This window comes from Podarcis pityusensis (genome assembly GCF_964106645.2).
Source record: "Podarcis pityusensis genome assembly, chromosome: 15".
Taxonomy (NCBI): Eukaryota; Metazoa; Chordata; class Lepidosauria; order Squamata; family Lacertidae; genus Podarcis; species Podarcis pityusensis.
In genome coordinates, this window is record NC_138040.1 from 36,904,402 (window position 1) to 36,929,379 (window position 24,978).

General features: G+C 44.9%; 1 protein-coding gene across 2 annotated transcripts in view; it reads right to left on the reverse strand.

Moving 5' to 3' along the window:
- UNC5D (unc-5 netrin receptor D) overlaps window positions 1-24,978 on the reverse strand; it is a 409,419-nt gene that overhangs the window by 31,653 nt on the left and 352,788 nt on the right. For both annotated transcript variants that reach the window (XM_080982356.1, XM_080982355.1), the window contains 2 exons: window positions 10,840-11,008; window positions 3,630-3,857 (listed from right to left, as the gene is read on the reverse strand). In XM_080982356.1, coding sequence (XP_080838482.1) covers window positions 3,630-3,857; window positions 10,840-11,008 — 397 coding nt within the window. The remainder of the gene's footprint in view (window positions 1-3,629; window positions 3,858-10,839; window positions 11,009-24,978) is intronic.

The following is a 24,978-nucleotide window of genomic DNA, read 5'->3' on the forward strand; positions in this document are numbered from 1 at the left end:
GAGCCTTTACTGCTAAACACCTGAGGTGGCAACACCAGTTTACTGTGCTAATGAAACTTCAGGCATGTTGTTTATCTTCTGTGATACAGTCTCAGCATTTAGTGGGCTCATTGCTAACTGGGGCTGTGGATAATTACAAAAATGGCATCTTAGCCCCACAAGATTGCGATGTTATATTCTTTAACATAAAGCCCCTCTTTCATAAGGGGTCTGTTAGAAGCAGACACTTAGATCCTTGGCTTATGCTGTTTGAGGATTTTTTTCAGGCTTTGCCAGGATGGAAAATACTTGCTCGCTTCTTTTCTTCTTTCTTTTCTAACACAAGCTAGGGAATTCTTTTGTTTAGCCGTTTCTTTCATTTTGCACATGGGTTGCTCCAAGCCTTTCCAACCAGATGCCTTGCCAAATGCACATAACTCATTATCCCAAATATAATACAGTAGAGTCTTAAGCAGTAGCTTGGAAAACCACCTGAATTAAATAAACAAAACTGTGCACTGAACTGCATCACTTTTGCTTTGATGGAATTACATCTGCTTTTCAATCCCTAGGAACGCTACCTACCTGGGGATAAACAAAGGGATCTGGTGCTGGGACAGATTCCTGAGCTAAGGCCAAACTACATATAATAGCGTGGTTTGCACATCATTCTAATCCGAACAGTGGTTTAGCGTGGGGTCTGGAAGAGGAGATTGCAGCCGCATTACTCCTCCCCAGTATTTTTGCTGCTATGCCACACTGAGCAAATCCATGGTTTGGCTTAACACAGGAGTGGGGAACTTCAGGCCCTCCAAGCCTCTCCATCTGGCCCTCTGAACTCTTCCCAGCCCCCGCCCCTCAAGCCACACCCTTAACCAGCCCCGTTTGCATCTTCCTTGAAGAAGAGAAGCGTTTGGATTTGATATCCCGCTTTATCACTACCCGAAGGAGTCTCAAAGCGGCTAACATTCTCCTTTCCCTTCCTCCCCCACAACAAACACTCTGTGAGGTGAGTGGGGCTGAGAGACTTCAGAGAAATGTGACTAGCCCAAGGTCACCCAGCCACTGCATGTGGAGGAGCGGAGATGCGAACCCGGTTCACCAGATTACGAGTCTACCACTCTTAACCACTACACCACACTGGCTCTCCACACTGGCCACACTTGAGTATTTCTGCCTGGCTGGAATGTTTCCTGGGACTCTTGCCTGGGTGGGGGATAGAGAGGGGTGTCTGAGGGTCATCCACACGTCTGCCTGTCCCACTGCTTTCCCCTGAGAAAACCCCATCTTCAGAGCTGAATCAGAGCAAATGTCAATTAGGTTTTCTCTGGATTGACATTTGCTGTGATTTCATGCTAAAGAATGCAGTGGGGCAAAGGCAAAATGACTCTGATCTGTATTTTTTAGGCACTGGGCAAGCAGAGGTATGGACGAGCCCTGAGCGTGAAGATGCCAGTTTTCTGTACAAAGGTGAAATTTGCATTTGTTGCTCTGCCCGCTTTCCCTCTGGCCTTGCCCACCAATCACACGTGGTTCCCAGAAGATTACCTGAGAGAAATGCCCCCCACCCTTCCCTATTGTGTCTTCTTCTGAACCTGGGCTCTTGGTTCAGCTCTCCCAGACAAACCATAGAACTCACCATGGGTTCTGCTTAGTGGTTAGTCTGGAGAGAGTTAAACCATGAACCTGGCTTTGGACAACATGCTATGCCTAAAGGAGGCTTTGCTCAGCACAACATAGCAGCAAAATGACTGGGGAGGAACTAAGCAATCACTGTCTTCTCTCCAGGAGCCTGTGTGCTCGCTCTAAGCCATGGCTTGACTTAGCATGATATGCAAAAAAGGCCAATGTGCAGTTGGATGCAATTTTGTCCAGACACTTCTCTCTCTCTCTCTCTCTCTCTCTCTCTCTCACACACACACACACACACACACAAAACAGCTGCAGGTGTAGCAGATTGGCAGGTATGCAGATGATGCTTAACCTTTTCACTTCAGGTGGTTTCTCTGCTCAAGATAGGCTCACGCCAGGTAAGGAGGAAAGCAGTTCTATGGAAGGTGACTTGGTACAGGAAAATAGCAGGAAAAGATGCCTGCTTTTTCATTTAAAACATGTTGGTGAAGAAATGCACATAACTGTGTACCACCTGCCACTAGTCCTTAAAGAGAGGGACAGTATAGGCAGGTGCAGTCAAGGTGGTCCCCTCCAGATCTTGCTGGACTACAATTCCCAGCATCCCTGATCACTGGCCATGTCGCTGAAGCTGATGGGAATTGTAATCCAACAACATCTGGAGGGGCACTACATTAGCAACATCTAACGTAGCAATTACTGGGCTTCTGGCATGTGCATTAATTCCAAGGTTGATGAGACTGAAAACATGCTGGGTGGTGGTGTATTTAAATAAAGAAAAGGAAGGGGAAGTGGATGCAGAGGTTCAAAGCAGAGGTGAGTATAGAATGCCCTGATTCACTGCTTACAAAGTGTTCCTAGGCATGTTTTGTTGTTTAGTCTTTTAGTCGTGTCCGACTCTTCGTGACCCCATGGACCAGGCACTCCTGTCTTCCACTGCCTCCCGCAGTTTAGTCAAACTCATGTAGGCAGCTTAGAGGACACTATCCAACCATCTTGTCCTCTGTCGTCCCCTTCTCCTTGTGCCCTCAATCTTTCCCAACATCAGGGTCTTTTCCAGGGAGTTTTCTCTTCTCATGAGGTGGCCAAAGTATTGGCGCCTCAGCTTCAGGATCTGTCCTTGCAGTGAGCACTCAGGGCTGATTTCCTTCAGAATGGATAGGTTTGGTTTGATCTTCTTGCAGTCCATGGGACTCTCAAGAGTCTCCTCCAGCACCATAATTCAAAAGCATCAATTCTTCGGTTATCAGCCTTCTTTGTGGTCCAGCTCTCACTTCCATACATCACTACTGGGAAAACCATAGCTTTAACTATATGGATCTTTGTTGACAGGTGATGTCTCTGCTTTTTAAGATGCTGTCTTGGTTTGTCATCACTTTTCTCTCAAGAAGCAGGCATCTTTTAATTTTGTGACTGCTGTCACCATCTGTAGTGATCATTGAGCCCAAGAAAGTAAAATTTCTCACTGCCTCCATTTCTTCCCCTTCTACTGTATTTGCCCGGAGGTGATGGGACCAGTGGCCATGATCTTAGTTTTTTTGATGCTGAGCTTCAGATGATAAATCCCATGCATTCAGTGGGGAATTACTCCCAGCTAAGTGGGCACATGATTGCAAGCCTTAGTTATTATATAAAATCAAAACTCTGGTATCAAAGTCCCCATTCCAAATAGAACAGGACGGGGCGGGGCAGGGGGGGCACTAAGAAAAGAAAATTTGTAGAGCTGTGTCAAAATCTGATCAGTATAGGATATTTTAGGTCAAGGATGGGGGCACTTCTGGACCTCTGGATGTTGCGGGACTCTAGCTCCCATCATCCTTGACCACTGGCCAAAGCAGATGGGGCAAATGGGATTTGGAGTTCCAGTTGGAAAGCCACAGGTTTTCTACTCCTGGATTCAGTCCCTGTTTCATACCATGATCAGTTTTTTGCATAAGCACGTATAAAATATTGAAAACTAAAATATCTGAGCAGTGAAGAAGCATTTGCAAAAATCTGAAGAGATTTTCCAGCCTTACCTGAAATGCACAGGGAGTGTTATCGATGCAATACACCCTTAGACTGTAATCCAGTGAGTTGCAAGACATACAGCCAAAGACTGCTACTTTCAGTTCTTTAACGGAACAATCAGAGAGGGGCTCCCCAGTGAGAGCATAAGTTCCAAAAGAGTCCAAAAGAATGTGACAGGCATATGGGTCCAGGAGGCAGTAACAGGAAGTAGTTTCCTCTTCCACAGACATGACTTCCTGTTTTTTTAGGGGGAGGGATGAAAAAACAAACCGCATTAAACATATATTCCAAACTTGGCACAACTCTTAGAATAGGTTAACATTTCTGCTATTTTTCTTAATATTAGTATATCCTATAAAGAGCTTTCATAGGAGACAGTTACTGCGATTCAATAGACATGAGATAGTGGAGTCAGAAGCTCAAGACCAGGGGTCGGCAACCTAAGGCCCATGGGCCATAACCGGCCCACGAGCTGCCCCTGAACCGAGCCACCCACTCGGCGAGTCCCTGCGTGCTGTGCTAAACCGGCACAGCGCAGCGTGGGATCTCGCTTCTGCAGCATTGGAAATTGTGTCTGTGCAGACACAGAAAATTGCATCTGCGCAGTCGCAGACGCCGGCGCGATCCGGCCCATGGAGGGATCTCCACTGGAGTGAACCGGCTCGGGAGAGGTAAACCTTGCCGACCCCTGCTCAAGACCCAAAATAGGTAGGAGGAGCCAATTGGTTGGATCGAAAGCTTTCCTTCTGATGGAAGGAGCTTTCTCCAATGGAGGAGCACGCCTTCCATTGGAAGATGAAATCTTTGGTTCCAAGGGAGTGTTTTAGCTAGGAGTGGGGACACTTGTGGGCCTTCGTATGTTGTTGGATTCCAACTGTAATCAAACCTTTGTGGGCTTTCCATTGACTTACATACGTTTCCCTTTTTTTAAGGGAAATTCCCTTATTCCGAATAGGATTGCTCGCAAGAAAAAGGAAAAGTTGACAGCTATGTTGACTTATTGGCTTCCTATTCTGCTTGCAAGCTTCCCATCAGCACCTGGTAAGATTCTTGGTCTGATCCAGCAAGGCTATGCTTATGTTTTTATGACAGAAGTTGGAATCCAGCAAAATCTAGAGGGCCAGAAGCTTTCTCTCCTTTTCCTAAGCCTGGCACACAGACATTAATCTTTTCCTGGTTGCAGTTTCTACTAGTTTATAGGGTGTTTTTAATGAACTCTTTGTATTTTGATAACAAAACTGTCAATGTGATTATGGCTGGAGCTCACCAGAAGGCTTCACCCAGTCTCACAAGCAGGCTGGGGTCTACTGAACCCTGAACCCCAGCTCCCTAAGTTCAAAAGAGATTCAGACTGTTTTTCAAGCAGGATCTTACTGTGCCACATGGCAAGCAGCTTTTAAAACTGAAATGTCGCCTTGGCCACCTCTTCTACCATATGCTGGAAATTTTCAACATATGTGATTTTTGGATTGGGGGGGGGGACTTCTGGAGGCACCAAAAACAACAGGCAACAGCAGGTATGCTTTAAAGACAAGAAAAGAAATGCAGCAAAACAAAACAAAAAGAGAAGGCTAATGATTTTACAGAAAAATAATGCAGAGCTAAGTTGGTTTTGTCTGTCACGTCTGCTCTGAGAAACTGAAAATGTTGTGTGGGAAAACAGAGCTGTAATGAGCAATGGGTCTGTTTTCCATCTCCAAATTTAGAAAGATGCCTGATCCTATACGTGCTTGCTCAGAAATAAGTTTTATTATCCCCAAAATAAATGTGTATAGGATTAACACCCAAACTATTTAAAACAGAGAGGAAGAATCTGTGGTCCTCCAGATGTTGTTTGACTACAACTCCATACCCTCCAACATTTCTCTGATATGTGCCCATTCCATAATGATAATTTCACTATTTATACCCCACACATCTTACTGGGTCGCCCCAGCACTCTGGGCAGCTTCCAGCATATAAAAAAACATAATAAAACATTAAACATTTTCCAGCGACATCCCTGGAAAATAGGGACATTCAGAGGGTCTGCAACTCCTAACATCTATAAACATTGGCTGTGTTGGCTGTGATGATGGGAGTTGGAGTCCAACAACATCTGGAGGGCCCAAAGTTCCCTATGCTTGATTTAATGCAATGCCAACCTTTATTTCTAATGTACTGTGTTTCCAATAAGTCCATTCATATTTTGTGTGTTGGCCTACTGGCACAGTGCCAGGGATACTCCCTATTCACTGAATCTTGCTAAATAATTTTGTTATTCTATTTCTCTACATATGTTTGCAATGGTTTATTGTCACACTATGATGACATTCGGAGCCACCAGGGGAGACTGAATCGACACATGTAAGCCAGCCCTGCAGAAATCCACCTCAGAGCCCAAATGGTTCACCTCCAGAGCAGGAGGACAAAAGGCTGAGACATTGCCAAGGCCTTCTGGGGAAGGCTGTGTGGAAGATATAAGTTTAATGCACATTAAATAGGTGTGGCAGATTAACTTGTGACTAGGCCTTGTGACTAGATCATGAATATCAGGTCTGTGACTCAACAGAGAAGCTGTAATTTGAGTATTTGCCTGTGTGTATATATGTAAATGAGAGTGTTTGCAACACAGAGATACAAGCAGGCAGTTCCCAGCATGCAACAGAGGGCAGAAGATGCAGCATGTGGGTTTTTTTTTTTTTAAAAAAAAAAATCTGCTTTAGCAGAGAAGCTACGTTTTAGTTAAAATGTTTAAAACCTCACCTGGGATCAGTGTGAGCAAAGTTTGCAAGACTGAAACTTATTGCTTCTTCTTCTTGTTGTTGTTGGAAGAAAATATATAAAATACTAGGGGGTGACAAGCAGAGCGAATGGGGGGGTCACCCCTAGTATTATATATATTTTCTTCCACTAGGACTGGGGTGAACATCCTGTAGCCCTCAATATCCCAAAGCTGCCCTGAAAACCTTTGCAATAACAATTCAAGGTTTTCTCCCCTCCCAAGCAAATATATTTTATTTTATTGGAGTGCAGAGCTGATGAATCTTCTCTCTTATCAGTGAATGCAAGCAATGAAAGCCCCACAAGGACATCATATAGCCTGCCATCATACAAGTAGGGTAGCCTGCTGAAACGTATTTTGAACTGTTGATAATCTGCTTTGGGATGATTATTGCATTTCCAGCATATTTTGGAACCAAAAGGAACAAGTACCATCCTGGCTTTTAAATTGGTAAAAGAGAGGATGCGTAAAATAATATAGCAAAGAGGAAGTGAAAAGCAGAGGCAGACAACATGGTCTCCTCCAGATGTGTAGAACAACAACTGCCACCGGCTCCAGCCAGCATGCCTGATGGTCAGGGATGTTGTGAAGTGGTGGTCTGCAAAGGCTAGAGAGCACCACATTTGCTACACAACCTGCATGAATCATTCCAGATGCATCTTGGGAGTAGAAAACTTGGTGGTGTCCAGATATCTTATCCTGGTCACAACAGCTTCTGTCTTAAACACCAGAGGGGAGGGAATGGTAAGCTCCAGTTGTCAGAGAGGAGAGGAGAGGAATCACCACTATGGTAAGTGTCTCCCTGAAACCCAAATGACCAAATCAGCCCACCAGTTCCTGGAATCAGGTCCCCTCTAATCAGCTCTGCCGTAAACTGAAATTGAGTGGCCGCTCTATCTAGGATTTTTAATCTTCACTAGATTTGTTTTGTTATTCACTCCTTAAAACCACACTATTTGAGAAAATCACATCGGTCCACTACTCATATTTGTTGTTTCTGTTTCTTTATTTCTTTTCGCTTTGGATGCTGCCTCGGTGGCCACCACAAGCTGCTGCTTTGGCAATGTGTGGAGCTTGGCTGGCACCATTGGTACATATCTTTAGGCACCAGGCAAAAGCAGTCCTCTTTTGCCAGGCCTTTGGCTGATTAAACCATCTGTGTCCGTGTGGCAGGAGGTTATTGTTTTTGTTTGGTATGCATTTTTGTATTATAAACTGCCCTGTGATCTTTGGATGAAGGGCAGTACAGAAATTTAATAAGTCATCTTCATCATCTGTGGGAAATAAAATGGCAGCCACCAAGAGACAGATATGGAAGAGATAACCCCCTCCCCTCAAGTGAATGAGGAATGGGTTCAAATGTGGCAACAAATAAGACCCCCATTTGTTACCCTTCACTCTTCATTTTGTAACCAATGAAAAGTGAAGCAAATTGGCTCCTATCACGTTCAGATTTCTTTTTTAAAAATTGTTATAAAATGGATGCTCACTCTGAGTTCTGCTAAAACCAGGATTTGGGATGTTTAATAATAATAATAATAATTTGGGATGGGAGTGGGGAAAGCACAGTTTCAAAGACTATCAATTTTCACTCCAAAGTTAGAGTAGCATAATGGTTAGACTAGGATCAAGGGAGGTAAAGGTAAAGGTAAAGGGACCCCTGACCATTAAGTCCAGTTGCGGACGACTCTGGGGTTCTGTGCTCATCTCACTCTATAGGCTGAGGGAGCCGGTGTTTGTCTGCAGACAGCTTCCGAGTCATGTGGCCAGCATGACTGAGCCGCTTCTGGTGAACCAGAGCAGCTCATGGAAACCTGGGTTCAAATCCCTGCCCCCCCCCCCCCGAAGCTCTCTGCTCGAACTTGGGTCTCCTCACCCACACTCAGCTAAACTTATCGTATTTTTCGCTCTATAGGACGCACTTTTCCCCCTCCAAAAATGAAGGGGGAAAGTGTGTGCATCCTATGGAGCGAATGCAGGCTTTCGCTGAAGCCTGGAGAGCAAGAGGGGTCAGTGCGCACTGACCCCTCTCGCGTTCCAGGCTTCAGGAAGCTATCCGCAAGCCTGCGGAGCCCACAGGCTTGTGGACAGCTGCCTGCAGCCCGAAGCCCGGGGAGCACGGCGTTGTGCACCCCGGGCTTCAGGCAGCTCTCCGCAAGCCTTCGGAACCCGGCGGGAGTTTCTGCCGGGCTCCCAAGGCTTGCGGATAGCAGCCTGCTGTCCCCGAAGCCAAAACAGTGAGACGGGGCGCTGCACAGTCCTCCGTCTCACTGTTCCAGCTTCGGGATGGCTGCGCAAAGCCTCCGCGGGGCGGCGGGGTGAAGGCTACAAAGGATGTCCCCAAAGCCTCAAGCCTTTGGAGTGCAGCTGTGCTCCAAAGGCTTCAGGGATCTTTGAGGCTGGCGGTGGGGGAAAGCATCGCTTCCCCCACTGCCAGCCCCACAAGCTCGGGGGGCAGCGGCAAGGCTTTGCCCTGTTCCCCGACCTGCTCTTGAACGCACCTTGTTTTTGAGGGGGAGAAGAAGAAGAAAATTTTTTCTTTCCTATTCTCCCCCTCCTATGGTCCGGTGCGTCCAATAGAGCGAAAAATACGGTACTTCACATGGCTATTGTGCAGATAAGGGAGAAAACGCTTTATGTGTAATTACAAGCTCCTTGTAAGGGAAGCGGGTGGTGCTGTGGGTTAAGCCACAGAGCCTAGGACTTGCTGATCAGAAGATCAGCGGTTCAAATCCCTGCAACGGGGTGAGCTCCTGTTGCTCGGTCCCTGCTCCTGCCAACCTAGCAGTTCGAAAGCACCTCAAAGTGCAAGTAGATAAATAGGTACCGCTCCGGCAGGAAGGTAAACGGCGTTTCCATGCGCTGCTCTGGTTTGCCAGAAGCGGCTTAGTCATTCTGGCCACATGACCCAGAAGCTGTATGCCAGCTCCCTCGGCCACTAAAGCGAGATGAGCGCCGCAACCCCAGAGTTAGCCACGACTGGACCTAATGGTCGGGGGCCCCTTTACCTTTACCTTTACAAGCTCCTTGCATGAAGAGCGGGATATAGAGAAGCAAAAATAAATAAATAAAAGCAGGGTCACGCTTAAAGGCTCTTTCTTAAACGGATGCTATTGAGCTAGTTTTACACAGATGGAAGGTTTCAGTGAAATGAATCCAAGGGCTGTGCAGACTGAATCAGCACAAGTGTTTCCAGCAAGAAATCCAGTGTCATCAGAAGGTAGTGGCAATGACAACACATTAGCAATTTTAACACAGCTTCACATTCTCCGATTTGTCTTTAATCCCCCGCCCCCTCAAAACAAATGATCCCTCAGGTAGAGGGATCATTTGGAACATCAAAGACAACAAACAAGACACGGGCAAGATTCCTTCACCATGTTATTCACCAGGATAATGTTTATTCTAATGAAGTCTTCCATCTTATGTGTTGCTCCACTGGCCTGAGCCATTAATTCAGTGAGTGGATGGGAAGAGGGATTTGCAATTCCTCTTTTTGTCATGAATACTTGGATGAGAGCTGAATGTAATTTCAAAGAGCACCTAGAATGGAGCAATTCGCTATAGGGAAAAGGATCCACAAATCTGCTCACCACACTTACTGTGGTGAGGTTTCCTTGCTCTTCTGGTGAGTGGGATGTTGGGATGGGAGAGGAATCCAGTTTGGCTTGCATTCTCATAAGAAGCTACCTGATTCACATAACACAAAGTGAAACACAGCTGTCTTTCAAAATCTGCACATCTCTTCATTTTGCGGTGCAGTTCTCCAACAAACAATATGGAAATGTGCAAAAAATGCAGATATTAGAGAAAGACATGTATAAGGATGCATGATATTTGGGGGAATTGCTTGCAATAATATTGTATATTAGTTTTTTAAAAGCATGCAAAAATGGGTCCATGAAGAGAAATTTGCACAAAATTTCCTTTTTCTGTTAAAAACCCAAATAAATCACTAGTTGCCGCTGAAGTGTTGAGAACTGAATTTAAGATTGGAAGTGGTACTTTTAATCCAGACTAACTAACATTTCAAAGGGACGCAGGTGGCGCTGTGGGTTAAACCACAGAGCCTAGGGCTTGCCGATGGTCGGCGGTTCGAATCCCCGCGCCGGGGTGAGCTCCCGTTGCTTGGTCCCAGCTCCTGCCAACCTAGCAGTTCGAAAGCATGTCAAAGTGCAAGTAGATAAATAGGTACCGCTCCAGCGGGAAGGTAAACGGCGTTTCCGTGTGCTGCTCTGGTTTGCCAGAAGCTGGCCACATGACCCAGAAGCTTTACGCCGGCTCCCTCGGCCAATAAAGCGAGATGAGTGCCGCAACCCCAGAGTCGGCCATGACAGGACCTAATGGTCAGGGGTTCCTTTACCTTACTTTACCTAACTAACATTTCATCTTGTGAGATCCATCTTTAAGCATCCTTTTTTGGCTCAGTCCTCTGGGGAAGGAACTTCACTTACCTCCCATTTGCCCTGGAGCTTTTTCTTTTTCAGGTGGACGTTCCAGTGCTCAGAATTCGCTTCTGCACAGTGTGGTATTGTCAAGGCAAATGGGGTGGAGACGGTCACGTCCGGAGGGCCGCAAGTTACTTGTGGTCCAAGGAGGACTTCGCTGCCTTCCGGTTGCAAGCTTTGCATGGAGAGAGAGAGAGAAATGTTACAAAGGAAATCAAAACATAAGCCTTTCTTCCAAGAGCAAAAGCAGAACATTTGTTCATCTCCTTTATTGCTGTGATGACATTTATACTTGTTTAATGGTAACAACTAAATATTTTAAAAAATCTCTGAGAAAATCACAGGGAGAAAAACAATGGAGGGGAGGGGAATGAACTGTATTCATTTGCAAATTTAATACAAAGGATCTGCTATTTCACTCAGGAGTGCCCTTAGGTAATTTTAGACTGGACATAATGGTCTTACAGAGGCCTGCCTTTATTAGGTAATGTATATTTCATTTGCTCCACAATGTGGCAAGCCATCACTGCTACATTTCGTGTTGTTAGTGGTGGATTTCCTCTTGCACATTCTGCTGAATGGGATCCGTGAAATCTGCCCCAAGTTCTGAGCTGATGACACCCGAGTTTTTACTTGTCATTGTTTCCCTGTATCAAATCTCAAGTGCTTCCCTTGCTATCAGTAGAAATCAAGATTGCCTTTACTGTCATGCTAGCTGCTCCCTGGTTTTTGATTCACAGAATGCTATGAACAATATACTATTTTATAGCTGTGGGGGGGAAAACTAATTATGGCTTTTGGATGTATCCTAACATCAATATTCCCAGCCAATTTTGCTTTAAAAACAAAAAAAACAAAACATTTCTGATCTGCGCTCCTGAACAACCTTAATTGTGTAACTGAGAAATCACTAATATGAAATTACAAAATGTTCAATAAGAACACTCATTCTGTCTTTTGGGCCTGAATTTATCACCATTCCACACAAACTCATTTCCCCCTTGCATGCTGTTGTATATATTGGGGAGGGGGGAGAGACACCTTCAAAATTGCAGGAACACACACACAACAAACAAACAAACAGTTATAGCAAGTGCATCGTTCTTGGGATCTCCTCACTCATATATTGCAGGCTTGCTTTGACCCAAGCCAGATCTGGTTTAAGGTTTCAGAGAGTCAGTCTGCAGACCTGGAAGTATGAGGACTGATTATAATAATTTGGAGGAGGCGCTCTATGCATGCTCAGAGGAACTTGCATCTACTCTCAACTCCAGCCCAGCAGCCGCTGAATGTAACAAGGAAACAGACAAAGCCAGCCTCAGGTAATGACATGCTAGCAGAAATTAAAACACTAGGTTCTGTAATGAGATGCTAAGGTTTATTGCCAGCAAGTTTTTGCTCCAGATTAACACAGATCTAGAGGGAGCAGAGGGGGGGTGGTATGCCAGGCAATAGCCGATGCCCAGTCTGTTCACTTCACAATGCATCACACACCCATAACGAGCATTTGTCACTTCCCACATGGAGCTACAGTGAAGGGATGCTGTCAGAATTACAAGGACCAAATGAGCAGGATCTGACAACCTGCTCTCATTCCAAAACAACTGCACGAAATCTGGAGCCAGGCTGCTCTAACATTGCAAGAAACATGCCAGCCTGACTGGAAACAGAGGTGCAGGAGGAAGAGGCAGGAACATCCTGCAGAAAACACGGAGGCAGTCAGGGCTCCTAAGAATGAGCTGTGACTTGTTGTAAAATATGAGGTTTGTGGTTTTGGTTAAAAATATGCCAAAACAAACAAAGTCCAGAGTTATCAAGAGTTCAAAGTGAGCTTCAGTGGTGTGTGAAATATCAAGCTGCATGCTCAGTTGGTACAGCATCAGACTGGGTCGTGAGTTCAAGCCTCACGTTGGGCAAGCCTCACGTTGCATCAGAGGGGTTGGACTAGATGATTTGTGATCCTGTGATTCTATGCTCACATAAACCTATCCATTCTGAAGGAAATCAGCCCTGAGTGCTCACTGGAAAGACAGATCCTGAAGCTGAGGCTCCAATATTTTGGCCACCTCATGAGAAGACTCCCTGGAAAAGAGACCCTGATGTTGGGAAAGATGGAGGGCACAAGGAGAAGGGGACGACAGAGGACGAGATGGTTGGACAGTGTTCTCGAAGCTACCAACATGAGTTTGACCAAACTGTGGGAGGCAGTGGAAGACAGGAGTGCCTGGCGTGCTCTGTTCCATGGGGTCACGAAGAGTTGGACACGACTAAATGACTAAACAACAACAAATGCTCACATATTGATGTGCATGTGCATTAAAGGAATGACAATATCCACCATCCAACACTAACAGATTTAACCTGGAAAGGAAGATGCGGAGTAACAGGCAGAAGTCTTAAAGAACAGCCAGGACTCAGCTATACAGCTGCAAATTAAACGTTTTAAATGTGTTGTAAAGTGCAATATAGAAATGTGACACTAGATGGCAACAATGAGCTATGCAAAATTCAATGTATTTTCCAAAACTTTTTTAAAAGCATTTTTACAGAATTTTTCAATGTGTGTGTAGACTGCACTCCAGTCTAGCAATATACACTAGCAACCTTTTTTAAACCAGGCTTTCCCAAAGGTAAAAACAGCAACAATCATTAAGCAGATACAGTTACCAGAAAATAGGGAGTATCCTTGATAAAATGGGGGACGGTGAGACATATGCTTTAGGGTTACATGGGCGGCTGTTTGTGACAAAGTCTGCCATGACAATGTAAACAGCATAAAATTAATTCAGAGACGTTGCTAGGAAGGCTGTTGAATCTGAAGCTCGTGAAGCTGTCTTGTTTTTCTGCCTTGCAATCACAAACACATCCATAACCTCTTGGCCTTTTGTGGGAGGAACAGATTTTCAAGTGCTTGCAGGACTGAGCTGTAAACAAGCTGCAAAGGCAGGGACACTCTAAACTCTGCATTTCTTGTGGCAACGTTTGATGTTGGTCCAGTGACGCCCTGGGAACTATGGATAAATTCATGGGGGAGAGGGCTATTGGTTGCTACTAGCCACAATAGCCATATCCTGGAGGCATCATGTCTTCTGAACATCAGGAGAGCACAGGACAGGGGAGCACTTTTGTGCTTGAATCCTGCTAGCTGGTTTCTCACAGACATCTGTTGGCCTGTGAGAACAGGATGCTAGACGAGATGGGCTATTAGCCTGATCAGGAGGCTCTTCTAATATTCTGCTGTGGTAAATTCCCATGACAGCACTGGGGAGTCTGCTTGAGGTCCTGGCTCATCCACACACACAACCCCGGTTCATTACATTTTACTAGGGCCAGGTTTATGTTCGCTGTCTGCTGCAGAAAAAAGCCAATAGCAGTGTCGTTGCACTTCCCATCAGATCTTGCTCGAGAATTTGCTTGCTCAACCCCTTGCTAGCGGGGACAAGGAAAAAGACCTGTTCCATACTGGTCCCTGGATTATGGAACCATCTCCCCCGAGTGCTACACTAATGGAACCCAATTAAGCTTGCCAGGGCCTTGCAGTGACGTCAAGGCAGGTTTTTCTCTGTTGGCGCTGCCATAATGGAATGCACTCCCCAAGGAAAGGTGAAAAACTGCAACCAGATAGGCATTTCCGTAAGCTTTTGAAGACAAAGCTGTTTATGCCGGCATTCTCTTGAGCTTTCCCATTTCAATGGGATTATTCTGCTAGCAGTATACAAAGTAATAATGCTTTCTCCACGACCTGCAGCCCTATTCATGCATTTGGTTATGCTCCGATGGCGAATGCATGAGAGGGACAATGGGATTGTGTCTGCTAGCCATGCCCCCTGCATGCTTTTGCATGTGCTGGTCACGCTGGCAAGTGACGCTGTGTTCAGTGTCAGTCTCACATAGACATACACATAGGACTCCCTAAATGGCCAGGGTTCCCAACCACATGAAGTAAAGGGTGCACACGCAGAGCCTGTTAGTAAATTCACTTAAATAACGAAGATTGTGTCTAGAGAGAAAAGAAATCCTGATAATACTTTACTGAGGAATTGGGGGGGGGGGGACACCAGTGTATAATTTGAGAAGAAAGAAACAGAGTTTTTTTTCTGTCTTAGTTCAGGCCCTGTAAAGGGCAGGGAGACATTCAACCAAACATACAGAGGCAAAATTCCATTAGAACTACACAGCCAATCAGAGCATGAGCTACCTCTGAAAACATCACGACACTGCCTGATTGATAAGCAACATCTCCACCCAGCCCTAGGCTAATTGATTTCAACACTAACAGAATTAACCCTTAAATTACAAAAGGGTGTGGGGAATTTGTGGATATTGTTGGATTATAATTCCCATCAGCCTCGGCTTACATGGCCTATGGTCAGAGATGGTAGGAGCTTTAGTCCAACAACATCTGGAGAGCCATAGGTTCCCTATCCCTAAATTAGAAAGGCATCAGAAGCAAATAAGAGTCCCTCTAGAAGCCAGCCAACATAGGAAACTGCTTTCTGCCAGTTTATTTGTCCATCTAGTCTGGTATTATCTATTGTAACAACTGCATATTTCCAGAAAGCAAATTTCTACTCTACTTATCTCATTCACATCAGGCATGCAAAAAAGCAGAGCTGGCCTCCTGCATCAAAAATACGTTGCTGACAAACAAATGGAAAAGTTACTGTGCGAGCGCAGAGAGGGGGAAACTTAAGGCAATTCATATCCCACTGTGAGAGCAAAATACAGGTTAAGCTTTAAAAGCCACTGCATTAGTCCCCTCCCAGGGACTATGATTCCAGAGTTTTAGTCATGCACTTGTAGTGATGATTCCCAATAGAAAATAATCTGACTTCTCATGCATTGAGATATAAGAAAGATGAAAACAACAGAGCAATGCGGAAGGGACAGAATATAGTTCCTGTGCGATTCCTCAAGCAATAGGGTTCCTGAGGCAGCAAGGGTTCCTGAGGCAGTTTCCTTGTGCAGCCACAACTGCAAAGAATAAGTGCTTCTCCAGTTATCTAGTTTTTCGGTATATATGCTGAGCATGGGGGAGCAGAATAGCGGTATTCATCTACAAAGCAGCTGTAGCACAAGCAACCTCTTTGCAGTTGGTTCCCCACCTTGCTCTTTCTTGAAAACCAGCTGCAATTCTCTCTCCCTCGCTAGGCAAACTGTTTCTTCCTAGACACCGCTCAAACTGGAAAAGGGTGCCCTGGACGCAGTAAACACCAGTGATCAATGCTTATTTAACAGACAGTGTCTCTTACCAATCAGTAGCCACTGAGGAAGCATATTTTGCTATCATCTAAGTAAAAGCCCAGCAAAAACATAAGAAGTTGACTTATCAACTTAGGACTCAGCTACATTAGTAAAAAAATAAATAAATAGTGTTTTGAATGTGTTAAAAAAATTCTATGTGATTTTCCATAGCATTTTTTCTTTTGTTATACAGTGGTACCTCGGGTTACAAATGCTTCAGGTTACAAACACTTCAGGTTACAGACTCCGCTATCCCGGAAGTAGTACCTCGGGTTGAGAACTTTACCTCAGGATGAGAACAGAAATCACGCAGCGGCAGCAGGAGGCCCCATTAGCTAAACTGGTACTTCAGGTTAAGAACAGATCTCCGGAACGAATTAAGTTCTTAACCAGAGGTACCACTGTAACAATTTAATTTCTGACTTATTTATAGCGGTTTTTTTTTCCTGTGTGTAGATCCACCCTTAGACTGTATACTGTCTAGCTGAGTATTGTCTACATTGACCAGCAGCATTCCAGGAGTCCAGCCAGAGTTGTCCCCCAGCCCTATTGGGAGATGTGGTGGATTGAACCAGGGGCCTTCTGCATGCAAAGCAGCTGCTCTACCCCTTTGCTACAGCCTTTCCAGGCAGAGGGTTTTCTCAGTGGTGGCGCCCGCCCTGTGGGATTCCCTCCCATCAGATGTCTAGGAAATAAACAACTATCTGACTTTTATTAGACATATGAAGGTATTCCCTGTTTAGGGAAGTTTTTAATGTTTGAAGTTTTATGGTGTTTTTAATATTCTGTTGGGAGCCTCAGCCAGATGGGCGGGGTATAAATAATAAAATTATTATTATTAATTATTTCCCCATCACCGCATCATCATTAATATCCAGAAAACAACATCACTTGAAGAGAGAGAGGGCTTGTGCATTGCGACAAATTGGTGGGGCAACCTGTAAAGGTAAAGGGACCCCTGACCATTAGGTCCAGTCGTGACCGACTCTGGGGTTGCGGTGCTCATCTCACTTTATTGGCTGAGGGAGCCGGCGTACAGCTTCCGGGTCATGTGGCCAGCATGACTAAGCCACTTCTGGTGAACCAGAGCAGTGCACAGAAACGCCGTTTACCTTCCCGCCGGAGCGGTACCTATTTATCTACTTGCACTTTGAAGTGCTTTCAAACTGCTAGGTTGGCAGGAGCAGGGACCGAACAACGGGAGCTCACCCCGTCGCAGGGATTCAAACCGCCGACCTTCTGATCGGCAAGTCCTAGGCTCTGTCATTTAACCCACAGGACCACCCGCGTCCCTTTCGGGGCAACCTGTAGCTGCACCTTATTCCTGAGGAGATATGGCTGAATTGGTCACAACAGGGAAACTGAATGAAGTGCTGCGTGGATGCAGCAGAGATGACTCAGGATTCTTCCATTATGAATGCCCCGCTGTTCTACGACACTGAATGCCCCACCGCTGAGCTTCATTGGATGACCCCGGGTGTTACTGTTATGAGAGAGGGAGAAATATATTGTTTCTTTCTACTCTCTCCACATCATGCATTCATTTCCCCTCACGAAGGAGCAGCTCCACAAATGATGTGTACGCGTATTCATGGGTGACAGGAAACAGCTTTAGCCTATTATATCAAATATATTCTAATAATCACCCATGAAATGTGTTATAAAGCACAGTCCTGTTCGTTGCCAGCTACGGAACTGCATGACAGAATAAGCAAATAGCCCTTGGTATTGCGGACTGTGGGGGGGGGGGGGGGCAGACTATATTTTGAAGAAAAAAAATAATGAACGAATTCCTATGCCCCACAAGTAACCCAGAGATGCATTTTAAATAAAAGGACACATTCTACACGCTGATTCCCAGACCGTATGCCGGCCAGATTGAGAAGGTGATTGGCCCGGATCTGGCCCCTGGGCCTTAGGTTGCCTACCCATGCTCTGGAGCCACCCTGACCAGCCCTGCTTTGCCCCCTCCTCGAGTGTAATTTCCTGGCTGGAATGTATCCTTTTACTCTGATGTTCCTTCTTGTTTGCCTGAGTGGAGGGTAGAAACGAGTTTACTGTACAAAAGTAAAATTCACTGCCCCCCCCCGCCCGAAAAAGGCAGCACACACCCCACTGTTTTGTTTTGACTTGATTGGCCCATTGAATTCCATATGTTTACTAATGGTTCATGATTGCTCTCTGTGTTCACTCTGCTCTTTGGAGCGAGTGCTGCCTGAAATTGTCTTGGTAGATATTAACCGTACATGTGAGGTGACCAATCATAGGTTTTTCTGGAGGGAGCTCTTTAATTGCTTTCAGAGAAAGCTTCTCCTCCCCCTGGTGAACATAACGCACAAATATACGGGAATTCTGGGAATTATTTAATGCCAAATGAGCTGAAATCGGCTAATTAGATGAACTCTCACACACAGCAAACAGCAAGCGCTCTCTCTCTAATAACCAGCATGGCGCAAGGACTGCAAATGCAATTCAGTCATTGTTTATTAAGTGAGGCAGGGAAGGAAAAACAACAACATTGTATAGTTGCAGGTATTTAACATTCCCCGGAGTGCAGAGTAAACAAATCACAAACCAGATCTAATCCTTTTGACTCCATCAAAATCAGAAGCTTGCTTTGTTTTCTGAGAAATGGAGGCAGGCTGGAGGGGGACATAGGAAACTGCCTTAAACTCGGGCAGATCCATTGGTCCAATTAGCTGAGCGTTGCCTGTTTTGACTGGTAGTCTCAAAGGTTTCAGACACGGTGTCTGCCAGCATTGCCAGGGTTCCAACCTCCTGCATGCAAGTCAGATTCACCACCACCGAGTCTACACGGCCAACTGTGCAGCATATAATTAAAGAAGAAGAGAGAATCAGGCACAATGAGAGTGTTGGTGACAATGGCACTTGAACACAGCTTGCAAATTAACTTCTGGTTTTGAACAACGTTCCATTTTGTACATGTGCAGCCACTGAATCAGTGTGGTGCGCTTTCCATCAATGTACAGATTTTTGTGCATGTTCTTAGTTGGAAAACTTCATCGCAAAATTCAGAGAAGTGTAAATCCTGAAGAATAACTGCTTCAGTTTGCATATTGTTATGGAAGTGCTAATTAGGTAGTTTCTCATTAAAATGCAAGCGGGATCAAATGTCTTCCCTACCCCTACAGTTTCAAGGTAGTCTCTCTCTCTCTCTCTCTCTCTCTCTCTCTCTGTGTGTGTGTGTGTTTCTGACTTCCATTTCTTTTGTTCTACAAATAATCTTGCCAGTGGCCTGTACTCTACAAACTGTCATGGATGCTCATGTTTCCTGAAAATGCCATGATGCCCTTAGCTGGGCTTCCCACAATTAAAGGAAGGTGGGGATACTGCCTGATAGCTCTTAATTCAGGTTTTTAAAGTGTTTTACTTGCGTGTTCAGACAAAGTAACCTCCCCCCTAAATAACCCTAAATAAATTCACACAAGACTCAAATTTTGGTTTTGGTTTTTGGCAGAATTTAGGCCACAACTTTATTGATTACAGAAAGTGACTGGTTGCATAGGCTCTGGTTCGACTAGCTCCTTGCACCCTTGCAGGTAGCGCTGACCCAGGTTTCCATCAAAGGTGAGCCAAGGGTGAACACTTGGATAAGCAGAAAGCCGGGAACAGGCTATCTCCGCCACCCAAATGTCCCCCTGGACTCAGGCACAGGCACAAGCCCCTCTCAGGGGTTGACAAAACCATCAAGTCCCTGGATTCCTTTAACGGAATGCCCTTCACATAGGGATAGCGAGAGCGTTCTCCCATCCCTATCACCTGAACCAGAGCCTATCCGTAACCTTAAAAGTTGTAACGATTTGCTACATGGCAGGCAAACCCAAATGGCAACAGCCAATCAGACAAGTGGTGAAAAATCCTGCCGTGCCCCTGTCCCAACGGCAGACGACGGCATAGCAAGGTCAAGCACAAAATGCCTTAAAAGTAGGGAGAGGTGGACGGGTGTTCCGAATGCACGCACTGAAAGAGGAAGCTCTGGGTCATGTGCATGGGCATAAATAAGTCCCTCGAACTGTTTAGACTGCGTCCCATTAGCCAGCTTCAAGGGACCTACCAAGTGGGTGTTGTGGCTGTCCAAGCGTACCCACCCATAACACAGGCTGTCGGTTGTCCAGGTCTCAACGCAATATGTGCCCTCTTTAAGGGAGGACCCGATTTATAAAGAAAACAGCATGAGAAAACTGTTCTTAAGGAGGAAGGAAGGACCTCATGTAAAAACAAAATCCATGACTGCTCCAATTTCAGTTATTCTTCAGCTAACCTCCCTGCTTTCCCATAATTCAATTATGGGAAGATGCCATAAGGTAACTCCTCCCATGTGGTTATTCCCCCCCCCCCCCCCAAATGAGGATGCACAGGCAGCCAGGGAGGCTGCAGAGTACTGGATAAATGTTTATTGGAAATAAACACACACACAACACTACCTACAGACACATTGCAACAAGAAGGTAAGCTCAACCACATGCACACTAAATTTATAAATGCATTCTAAAGTGCCCCCATTGCAGGGGAAAGAAACTGAAAGAAAGGAGAAATTGGAGGTCAGGTTTCTGCAACACCACCTTGTTAACAGTCACTAACCATTTTGCCTGTAAATAATTCTCTATTCTTTATGCATCTCATTTCCCTCTGATCTCAGTCCTCTTCTTATCCAGCCCTCTGTTCCACCCTCAGAGTTTGCCAATTTAGGATTGCCCTTTATACATTTTGTGGACTCTAGTCTGCAAAAGTCTATCATAATAAATGTGGACATCTTTAATGTGTCACAAGTCTCTTCACCATTTTTGCTGCAACAGAATGCAGCCACTCCTCTACAAATCCATTTGGACACCCACCAGCACAGGAGACTATGCTTGAAAGGAAAACAAAATGACAACAACCATCACGTTTTGGAACTTGATGGGCACCCTGGAAAGGAACTGAAAGTAGGAGCAAAAAACAGCAGGTTAGTAAAAAAAATATTTTAAAAAATATTCCAATGCATTTCAGACCTTGCTGGTCCCTTTTCTAGGGAAATTCAGAGAAATGAAGAATGTTGAATCTTTAAAATTTTACATATAAATGCTGAGTCTTTATTCCTCTGAATAAGGACCAGCAGGGTCTGATGTGCATTGTAATAACAAACATCCCTTTTGTCTGCCCCACTTCAGAGCTTGCATTTTCTTTGGTGCTTTGTTTTTCTATCTTTCTTAAACCTCACCTTCTTGCAAAGCTTATCAACCTCAGAGCATGTAAACAAACTCAAGGTCAGGTGCTAATCCAAGATAATGGTCTCATCTGAAGCACCTCTGCGACCTTAGGTAATGGCTTCAAAATGCTCTGAAACAGGAAGCAAGCATTGCCTGGGAGTCAGCCACAGTGACAAATGCCTCACAGTTTCTTGGGCAATGATGACAGAGTGTGGACACTCACTTGATAATTATTCTTTTTTTATGCTGTGAAAAATCATTGCTTTTTTGGACTAAAGCAAAAACACAACACTTCAATGAAATTCAAACCAAAGACAATGGTTGTTGCTGTTGAAAAGCCCTAAAGCATTAATCTCCCCACTTACAGCTTCTGATACTCAAATCATTTTCTTTTTCTACTTTACTTCCTTCGATCCTGCACAATCTCTCCCACCCTCCCTCCTGTCTGGCCACATGGTTTTGACCCTTTCTGCTTGAACCAGAGCAAATTAGGAACTTTAAAATCATGGATGAGAATAGCTGTTCGGATACTTGTGCAGCTTGCCTGTCTTTCATTAGAGGTAGTTTCCATGTCCAAAGCACAACTTAAAAAATTCTACCCCCTACAGAAATAAATAAAATAAAATAAAATAAATAAAATACAACCATACAAGGGAATGCATATATTTGTTTCTCAGTGCAGATTTCTTTCCAGTCTTAGCCTTGGACAAACCCCCACCACAACCCAAATGGTTTGCTGCTCTCCATGTATTTGAATACACTGGTTACTTATGCACTTATGTATCAAATTTATATTCTTTTTTTTTTTTGCTCAAAGAAGCTTCAGTGCATCCTAAATGGAGTTTTCCTATCAAAACCTCCCAACCACCCCATGAAGTAGATCAGATGGCCTGCCTGCAACCTTCCCTGGGTTTGAATGGGGACCCCAAGTCCATCAGTTCATTATATTATACTCTTCGGCCTTGTTACTGCTAGCACCTTCTTGCAGTCCCTATAATTATGCAGTGATGAAGGAACATCACTCAGAAGCAGCTCTGGGTTACATGCATAGCCCATTAGGAGCCCCAGCACTGTAAACAAAGGCCAGGCTTGAGTGGGGTTAAACCACCTGCCACATTTTAAGCCCTGGTGCCAGGCAGAGAGTCAATGAGCAAACAGGCAGTGACATCTACTGCTGTTTCATTTCCACTGTTGCCTGAGCCAGAGTAAGAGGTGGGTGAAGAAGAAGAAGAACAAGTGAAAAATACTCATTTGTGGTTCTTGACGGGAATGTTGGCCAATGGCAGGTGTCTGCTTATACCAACCATGACCAAAGTCTGTTTGGGGGGCCTAAACTGCCCCTGTGGCAATTTATTTCTTGGGGTCAAATCCCAGAAAAAGCTCAAGAAGTACAATCCTAAAAAAAGCTCAACTTTGATCGGCCCTCACGCATGTTCACTTCATCAAATCTGGCCCTCTTAGAAAAAAAGTTTGGGCACCCCTGGCTTATACCAACCCTTGATGCTGTCCTTGTTTCCATCACTTAAACGGGAATGTTGGCTGGTCCAGTAAAGCAATTCAGGCACTGCCCACTCAACTCTCCCCTGCCTGCCTTCTCACTCACATCCAGTCCAGGGGGTGTCAGCTTCCTCCCCTTAGTCTTAGTGCTGCCCTTGTTGAACTCAGCTGGAGAGAGGATGGGCGCCAAAGTAGAATTAGTTGGCTCTTCCGATCATTGGCTTTGGCTCTGCCTACTGTTGGCTCATCTTAAAAAGTAGAGACATCACCTTGCCAACAAAGGTCCGTACAGTAAAAGCTATGGTTTTCCCAGTAGTGATGTATGGAAGTGAGAGATGGACCATAAAGAAGGCTGATCGCCGAAGAATTGATGCTTTTGAATTATGGTGCTGGAGGAGACTCTTGAGAGTCCCATGGACTGCAAGAAGATCAAACCTATCCATTCTGAAGGAAATCAGCTCTGAGTGCTCACTGGAAAGACAGATCCTGAAGCTGAGGCTCCAATACTTTGGCCACCTCATGAGAAGAGAAGACTCCCTGGATAAGACCCTGATGTTGGGAAAGATGGAGGGCACAAGGAGAAGGGGACGACAGAGGACGAGATGGTTGGATAGTGTTCTTGAAGCTACTGCGGGAGGCAGTGGAAGACAGGAGTGCCTGGTGTGCTCTGGTCCATGGGGTCACGAAGAGTCGGACACGACTAAATGACTAAACAACAACAACAACAACTGTTGGCTCTGCTCAACCAGTCCTTTGAGGACTCCTCGCAACGTGTGTGTGTGTGGGGGGGCTACAACTGCTTTGCTCCAGAGGAGGAACTGAAGCATACCTCTGCAGGCCGTAATCCTATCCATGTTAACGATCACTTAGAACAGTGAAAGAGATAACTGTTATAAAGCACAACGGAAATGCTTCACTGTTTCCATGGCTCAATTTCCAGTTATTATGGCATTTTGAGCAATGACAGGAAAGTGAGCAGTAAGCCCATAAAGACTTAAATCTCCTCTGGCTACGCGCTCGCAGCATTTTTGCCTTGGCACCTTCACTAGAGTATAATTAACAGGAACGGAAATTTATGATAAATCATCTTAATAGGACTTGCTATTTCTTCCAGAAGAACTGACAACATGGGAAGCAACGCCCACAAACAAAGGTTTAATTAGAGCGCACAAAAACTGCCTTGCAATACACAACCAGTCCAAATAAAAAAATTCCTTCCTGTAGCACCTTAAAGACCAACTAAGTTAGTTCTTGGTATAAGCTTTCGTGTGCATGCACACTTCTTCTAACTTAGTTGGTCTTTAAGGTGCTACAGGAAGGAATTTTTTTATTTAGACTATGGCAGACCAACACGGCTACCCATCTGTAACTACAACCAGTCCAGTTCATCAGCCCTCTCATTTCACTGAAAAAGGCTCACAGTATTCAGAGCTACAGATAGGTAGCCGTGTTGGTCTGCCATAGTCAAAATAAAAAAATCCTTCCAGTAGCACCTTTAAGACCAACTAAGTTAGTTCTTGGTATGAGCTTTCGTGTGCAAGCACACTTCTTCAGATACAGTATTCAGAGCTGTTAGCAAGCACATACCATAGTTCTGTCTCTCTCCTGCTTAATCTTTAAATAAAGATTGGTGCCCAGTGCCGTATTGAAATACACCTTCTTCTTCTTCTTTTGCATCTTGTATAAAGAAAGACAGTGTATGAATTCTATTCCGTTTGGATGAGCTGAACAAATTACTGCCAATGAAGCTAGGAGCACTGAAGGGCAAATCAAGCACTAAGTTTAAAATGGCTTTAGCTCTAACTTTATTGTTAGAAATGTTATGCTCAGTGCTACATTTAATGTAAGGAGATGCTTATGACCTAAGCCTTCCATTGTTCTTTTTATGATTACCACCACCCAGGCTTTCCCTGATGGATGATCCAGCTATGTTTATGTATTAAGCTGATTAACTGATGCGTTATGCGTTTTGTATTTGTTTTGATTAATGTAAGTTTATTGTTGATTTTATGCTGTTCACCACCATGTTGGCGTTATGGACATTATTATTTTTTGGCAAACAATTTAATAAAATAAATTAGCAGTGGTGAATGCGCATTCCCCTGGGGACTCTGCCATTGTCATCCTTTCCTCCTTCTGGCCGTCTGTCTGTAGTGGAGAGCCTGTTTTACTTGTGAGGTTGCCCATGGGTTTT